Raw genomic sequence first — 7,978 nt, 5'->3', positions numbered from 1 at the left:
TCATCAATAAAAAGCGAAGGATCTGCTTAATGTGTTTTTCTCAGGGGACCCTGACGCATGCGCGCACACCAGGAGCCAGCACGGCAGGGCAGGAGTAAACAGCAGCTGGGGGAAATTGAATGGTGGAGTCAGCAATTTTCATTCTTCCAGAAAATACATACATCTGGGGGAAGGGGGGGAAGACGTGGGTGGTGTGGGAGAGGCAGCATGCATGCTTGTCCTGCATTTCTGGGGGCTTGAGGCGAGCTACAGTGTGAACAATTCAGTATGCAGCGTCCACTGACTCAGCAGCCTAATGGACTAACGCTGCATGATTCTGTAGGTAAGTTGCTGCAAGGTGAAAACGGCCAGCCTGCGTTTCCAAGGGATTTTTATGAATTCATCATATCCCCGCCCCCCCACATGCTTAAAAATGCACCGAGCGCAAAGATAATGTGTGTGTTGCAAGTTAATGTCATGGGTGGCCTCTGCTTAGGGGTAGTTTGGAGTGTTTTGAATGGGACCTAACGGCGTGCTGTATTTTTACAGGGCTGTTCAATAAAAGGAAGAAAGCTTCTCTCTTGGTGACTGGTGCTCTTCTCATCGCCTCGGTGTTAATTCTGATTGTAGGATTGGCAGCCACCACAAGGACTCTGAATGTTTCAGTCGGAGGATATTACCCGGGGGTCATTGTGAGTATTGTGTTCAGCGATAATTTCTACACTGCAGTGGTGTTGTATTAGGGGTGTTGGTGGAGGGACTGTATTCGGATTATTAACAACACGTCGTCCGTTGCTTTGATCATCGTGTATTTTGTTTTCGTGAGACAGGTACAAACCTGCTGTCTTTTTAGAAATTAGTAAAACTTTGCCAGTCTTTGCAGTGCCGAATGTCTCGGGCACTTAAATCTGGCGAAGTTTACTGTTTACCCTCAGTGATCATCTTGGGCACACAGTGCTCTCAGTTAGGACGAAAATTTAGTTATTTAAATAATCCGAGAATGATACGTCAACACCTATTGTATGATTCATAAATCCAATAATGAATTCGGAAGAAACTTGTTTACCCAGAAAGTGGATTTGCTACTACATGGAGTTGTTGTGGCAAATAGGATAGATGCATTTAAGGGGAAGCTAGATAAGTACATGAGGGAGAAAGGAATAGAAAGGTATGGTGTGCAAGTTAGATGAAGTTGGGTGGGAACAGGCTTGTGTGGAGCATAGACCTGTGGGGCAGAATGGCCTTTATTTTGTAAATTCTTTGTAATTCTACATATGATGCTACGTTGGAACATTGGAGCCCCTCAGGGTTCTTGACTTTACTGGAAAAGTATTATCTTGTTATGGAGTTTGGATAAACAGAATGCCTCTTCTCAGGAGGTACAGCATGTGAGTGTTGGAAGGGAAGGTGAATTGGTGATTAATGCAAAAAATTGAATATGGACAACAGGCCTGGGAGATGACATCAAATCAAAAGTAATAAGCATTCCAGTTGGAGGTTTGATTTGTTGCTGTGGTGAGACTAGATAAAGAACATGGAGCTGACAGTTCAGTGGGAGACAAGGTTAAAGGAGCCTCATGAGTGAAATATGTAGACCTGGTGGCTAAATGCAGAGACATGGGGTGTCAATATAATGTACATGTGGTAGTGGGGTGTAGGGATCTGATCCAAGGAAGGATGGGGAGACTGTCCGCTAGGCTGGTAGATTAAGGGCATACCATCCAGGATTTTCCGTCTGTTGATTTTTTTTTTAATGGATAGAAGTTCAGAGACTCTACCTGTGATTTCCCATGACCTGCTCACTGAGAGTGTCCACTGGTGTGGTGGATGACAGCTGAGAGTGCAGCGTCGGGGTAGATTGCGAAGCATTACGTGAGAAAAAGTATTCAGAGCAAAGATGTCCATCAGCTGACACCCTAATTTGCTGCTGCCCAAATTTAGCTGTACTGTTGAGAGCTGGATTTACTAATGATGTCTGGCAACATCTGATGACCTGCACGGTGGCAGAAGCTGCAGCTTTTGCTGCTTATGTGATATATGATCTAAGCGTGGAAACACAGAGCACTATGTCGATTCACTTCCATGATATAGCAATGTAGTTATGCCTTTCTCTGTATTTAATGTTAAACAGTGAAATGCAGTGGTCCAGAACACTGGCACAGATTTTATCCTTTTGAGCAGAATGAGAATCTGAAAATGATAAAAAAGCACCAGATCAGAAAAAGTTATGCATTACATTTTTATTCAATGTTAACTGTAAGATAGTGAGTTGATGTAAATCATTTTGAAATGTATTGTGCCACTTTGTGTACTATATTGCAATATAAGAAATGGTTGGTTAAACACTTTCATGAATGCAGTGCCTCTTTTTTTTTACTTCTGGATAGCCCAATGTTGTTTTAGTGACTTGCTAATATATTGACTTGTTGAATTAATTTAGGTCATTGGGGAGGTTCAGAGTGGGGAGTAGGTGTTTCCTACAGAGAGAGAAGGGAAAACACATGGGAATAAGGTGTGAGGTGGAGGACCATCAAAAAGAAATGAAAAAATATAGAAAAAGAGGAGTTGGGGGATAGAAGTAAAACCATACAGGTGGGGTGCCCTTTTTGTTACTTTGACAGTGTAATACATCACCGATGTAATTCATTCAGGGAAATATTTTTGTACAAGTCTTCAGCTTTGTAAAATGTTCCATGTAGACTTTCAAAACAAAGTTGTACTTGGCATGTCTTATGGTGCTGGCTTTGTAACAATTTGTATTCATATTGCCTTTAATATTCTGAAAGTGGAGTTATTAAAATAACATTCAGCAAGATCAGAAAATGCAGGCAATGTCAACAAAGTACAGTGAAATTTTGAAAATTGTCTTTTGGTTGGTTTTTGCACAGTATAATTTTCATTGGTTTTGGATCATTTCAGCTTGGTTTTGGATCATTTCTAGGACTGATTGGGGCAAATCTACTTGAAAATAAAAGACAGATGGTAAGTAGAAGGTTTTCTAATGGAATCCTGCTGCATGCTTATGAGCTCCCGCATATGTATCCTTTGGGCCCTGTAAAATATAGAAATGTAAATATGAATGTGGATATTTACCAGCAGCAATTTATCTCCCAAGATCCCTTAATACAAAAATGCATTAGCTAGTCAATGAGTATTGGATATGATCAGTGTAAAAGGGTCAGAAGTGAAATGAGATGACCACATATTCAATTTAATGGATTGTAGGTGAGGCATTTATCGGGACAGACTCATGGAATTTGGTTAGACGCTTATAAGTGACAGACACCATATTATCTCCAATATGTTTAATTTGTTGTCTGCATCTTCAGAAGAGGGTCACAGTGAAGTAGGACTTCTTACTACTTGAGCAGTTTAAAAGCAGAAGGATATAGTAATTTTTGTTTCTTTCCTATCCCTATTTTTAATCTTTGCTCCCTTTGACTTGTTTTATGACCTAGGTGCCTTTTTTTTTTAGATGCCAACACTTGCCGATCCACCTGTCCTCTGCCATGTTGCTATTTGGTGAGCAGTTGGAAGGTCTGCCAGCATGGGCCAAGGTGACTTTTCCTTTCCTTTCTGGAGAGGAAAGCACTCCCCTTTCATCTGGGATAACCTGACACCATAATGAAGATGGTAAATTTGGGCATGAACCAAATTCCACTGTGTGGCACAAAAAATTAGGATTATTTAACTCTTTGCAAGCGTGGGCAAAGAGTTTTAATTCACAAAATAACCATAGGCATTGTACTTCTTACATCTTGTCATTTCTGTTATAGTTAATGTGTGAACATAAAGACTTTATGCTGGAATAGGAGACCAAGTGGCAGATAACAGCCCCTATTCCACAGGCACTGGTATTCAAAGACTGTAATATTTAGTAGAAAATTGACTAAATGAGTATGGAGCTGGTTTAAATTTTGCATAAATTCCAAAAACACATCATAAACTGCTGGTAAAATAGTTACCAGGTGGTCGGATGACTGCGTTTAAAATAAATAAACTTCTCCTAGGTTAGAAGCTCACTTAGTAGTGATCGACAGCTCAGTGGTAGCAATTTCACCTCTGAGCTCAAGCCCCACTTTATTTGAGCACATAATCCAGGCTCACACTTCAGTGCAGCTTGAGGTAGTGCTGAACAGTCAGAGGTGCCGTCTTTTAAGAGAAGTGTTGAATCAAAGCCCTGCCTGCTCCCTCAGCTGGATGTAAAAGAAGAATAGCATTGGAATTGTCCCAGTGTTGTGGCCAACATATATTCCCCAACCAACACCACCAAAATTAGATATCTGGTTATTTATCGTTTTAGAATAGAAAATAGATGACTTAAGGTATAAGGCTAACCATATTACACATAAGAGATGCTCAATGAATGTCAATTATTTTATTTCCACAATCTTAGCTGCCTGTAAAACTAATGAGCAACAAAGCCTTGAAGTTGTAACCAGTCTGGTAGATGTAGATTAAAACTGTGTAACATGGATGGCCACATAGTATTTAGCATTTTATATACAATTCCTTCTGTAGCTAGAAAGTTCTGTTTAAAACCATAAATGTGGTTGTGACCCTTTGAAGTGGAGGTATGAGCTCCATTTCCAGTTATCTCTATTAAAGTGGCATTCTTTGGTTCCACAACAAAAATCAGTGAAATGGATGTTTTCAAAATTTGGGACCATGTGAATGATGGAGCAGTATTGGTTAAAGGGTAGCTACTTACTATCAATAGCGTCTTAGAATTTTAACCTGATTAACCTAAAAGAAATTTCATTCTTTCATAAGCAGGGCTTAAGTATTATATCTCAAATTGCCTTTGTCACTAATGCAGATATAACAGCGAATCTGTAGGGTTGATCTACAAAAGGTGAATTTGTATATGAGGATGTTATGCGAGAACATGCAAGGGTAAATGCCTATGTATAATAGAATATGAGGAGTCTATGGTGTCATTGGTAGTGTAGCGGGAATCTTGTCACTGATATAGTAGGAAGTCTGTGGGTAAGTATCTATCGGTAATGGTCCAGGAAGAGCTCTGTTGTTTTACTTTTGGATCAGGTGGTAACCTTCTCCACTCAAGATCAGAAAGAAGAGAGTTCAAGCCCCCACCTCAGTACAAATTTAGGCCAACACTCCAGATTCTGCATTGTCATAGAATTGATCCTTTGGAAGAGGCATTAACCAAGCCCTCATCTGCCTCTTCAGGTGGATATTGAAAATGTTTGGAAGAGAGCAGAAAGTGCTTTGCGTCTGGCCAGCTATCCCTCCTTTGACCAGCGCCACCAAAAATTGCTGTTTGGTTCAGTTTATCAACCATTGCTGTTGTAGAATGGCTACTGCTTTTGGAAAGGCCGTGAAGCTCCAGGCACTTTGTAAATTTAAAAATAAACTGGGTTCGGACACCTTGGGGGTAATTTTAAACTAACATGCCGGAAAGGAAACCGACAGGATTGGGTGCTGAAGAGTAAAATCAGGCGAGGTATAAAACCAGCCTTGCACTCAATCCTGTCAGTTTCCCAACCGGTTCGGTTGCATTAAAATTGCCCCTCGTAGGTCTTTAAGCTGAAGCTTTAACTGACATTTTACAAGTTTGGAAGAAGTTTCTCAGAATTGGAAAGTTGTTAATGTACCTCCATTAAAAAAAAATATAAGGAAGTTTCTTTGGAAAATATAGTACAGTTTATAAACTCCTGTTTTAGAAAAAAAGACTTTGACATTATTTTGAAATCTAGTAAGTAAATACTTTGGAAAAAAGATAACCTGTTTAGAGGATGATCTGCATGGATTCCTGTAAGGAATCTTAACTAATTTGGTGGAGTTCTTCAAACAACATTACTAATCTTAAGGAAGAGGCAGTTAATATATATTTGATTTACAGAAAGCTTTTGATAAGGTTCCACATCAACAGTTAATGGCCAAGGCAAAGAGAAACTGAATAGAATGCAAAATATGGCATTGGATCAAGCAAGCGCTTAAAAGCAAGAAATGAAGAGTAGCCATCAGTAGGAGCTTTCCAAGGTGGAAGATTACAAGTAGGATGCCCCATTGATTGGTCTTGTGACCCTTGGCTTTTTTTAATATGTAAGATGACTTATTAGCATATGGTAAGATGACTCCAAATTTGCAAATTATACCAAAATTATAAAACTGATCAAGTAACAAAGAATACTGCAACCACACTTAAAGGATTTAGATCTTTTACAAAAGCAAAATCTTTTAGGTAACTGGGCCAATAGGAGGTTGGAGAAACTCACTGTAAGATAATTAGCACTGGAGCAATAATGCAAAAAAAGTGTGTATTAAATAGAGCAGTGCTGATTAAGAAACCTAGGGGATGAAATTGCTTCTTCTGAAAATAGAATCACGTTGAAGACTAAATTGATTTTTTTAATACAAATTATTAATAGGAGACATTTCACCTGCCACAGGGGTTCTAATAGATGAATCCATGAAACTGTCAATATTGTGTCTGGCTGAAATTTTTTTAAAATGGTAAATAAGACACTTTTTTTTGGTTTGTTCATGGTATGTGGGGATTGCTGGTGAGGCCAACACATATTGCCCTTGAGAAGGTGGTCTTGAGCTGCCATCTTGAAAAGGCTCCAGTCCTTGTGGTGTAGGTACACCCACACACTGTGTTAGGCAGTGAGTTCCAGGATTTTGACCTAACAATAGTGAAGGAATGGCAATATATTTCCAAATCAGGATGCTGTGCAACTTGGAGGGGAACTTGCAGGGGGAGATCTTCCCATTCATCTGCTGCCTTTATTCTTCTAGGTGGTAGAAGTAGTAAATTTGGAAGATGCTGTTGAAGGAACCATGGCAAGTTGCTGCAGTAGATGTTACATACTGCTGCCACTGTGTGCTGGTGGTGGAGGGAGTGAATGTTTAAGATGGTGGATGGGTGCCTAAACATGGGCTACTTTGTTCTGGATGGTATCAAGCTTCTTGTGCTCATCCAGGCAGGTGGAGAGTATTCCATCACAGTCCTGACTTGTGCCTTGTAGATGGTGGATAGGCTTTGAGGAGTCAGGAGGTGAGTTGCTGACTGCAGAATTCCCAGTCTTTGACCTACTCTTGTAGCCACAGCATTTATCTGGCTGGTCCAGTTACGTTTCTGGTCAATTGCGACCCCCAGGATGTTGATGGTGGGGCATTCAGCCATAATAATGCTGTTTAATGTCAAGGGAAGATGCTTAGATTCTCTCCTTATTGGAAATGGTCATTGCCTGGTGATTGTAATTTGCCACTTATCAACCCAAACCTGGATGTTGTCCAGGTCTTGCTGCATCTGGACACAGGCTGCTTCAGTATCTGAGAAGTTGCGAATGGTGCTGAACATTGTGCAATCAATGAATATCCCCACTTCTGATCTTGTAATGGAGGGAAGGTCATTGATGAAGCAGCTGAAGATGTTTGGGCCTAGGACACTACCCTGAGGAACCCCTGCAGCAATGTCCTGGGGCTGAGATGATTGACCTCCAACAACCACAACCATCTTCCTTTGTTCTAGGTATGACTTCAACCAGTGGAGAGTTTTCCCCTTGATCCCCATTGACTTAAATTTTCCAAGGGCTCCTTGATGTTACACTCGGTCAAACGCTGCCTTGATGTTAATGGCAGTCACTCTCCTATCACCTTTGGAATTCAGCCTTTTAGTCCATGTTTGGACCAAGGCCTTAATGTGATCTGGAGCCAAGAGGCCCTGGTGGAACCCAAACTGAGCATTGCTGAGCAGGAATAAGTGCCACTTGATAGCACTGTTGACGATGTCTTCCATCAGTTTGCTGATTGAGAATGGACCGATGAGTTGGTAATTGGCTGATTGGATTTGCCCTGCTTATAGTGGACTGGACATAGCAGAGCAGTTTTGCACATCACCGGATAGACGCCAGTGTTGTAGCTGTATTGGGGGGTGCTGATCCCAACGTCTTCCTGTCTCCGCTGCAATTTTACACGGGGTGGAGGTGAGAAATGGCCCACCCACCCCAGGCCAGTCAAGGCCCTTAAG

The 7,978-nt window shown here is 40.9% G+C and overlaps 2 protein-coding genes across 3 annotated transcripts in view; one reads left to right on the top strand and one right to left on the bottom strand.

The window, feature by feature from the left end:
• The first annotated feature begins 245 nt into the window (after positions 1-245).
• tmem255a (transmembrane protein 255A) overlaps positions 246-7,978 on the top strand; it is a 101,596-nt gene continuing 93,863 nt past the window's right edge. Inside the window, exons 1-3 of the mRNA XM_068047202.1 lie at positions 246-322; positions 529-671; positions 2,899-2,961. Coding sequence (XP_067903303.1) covers positions 268-322; positions 529-671; positions 2,899-2,961 — 261 coding nt within the window. The 5' untranslated portion in view covers positions 246-267. The remainder of the gene's footprint in view (positions 323-528; positions 672-2,898; positions 2,962-7,978) is intronic.
• zbtb33 (zinc finger and BTB domain containing 33) overlaps positions 2,244-7,978 on the bottom strand; it is a 156,223-nt gene continuing 150,488 nt past the window's right edge. For both annotated transcript variants that reach the window (XR_010976431.1, XR_010976430.1), the window contains exon 4: positions 2,244-3,031. The gene's annotated coding sequence lies outside the window, so the exon portion shown is untranslated. The remainder of the gene's footprint in view (positions 3,032-7,978) is intronic.

Source organism: Heterodontus francisci, chromosome 15, assembly GCF_036365525.1.
Source record: "Heterodontus francisci isolate sHetFra1 chromosome 15, sHetFra1.hap1, whole genome shotgun sequence".
NCBI lineage: Eukaryota > Metazoa > Chordata > Chondrichthyes > Heterodontiformes > Heterodontidae > Heterodontus > Heterodontus francisci.
This window is presented reverse-complemented; position numbering and strand designations above follow the sequence as displayed.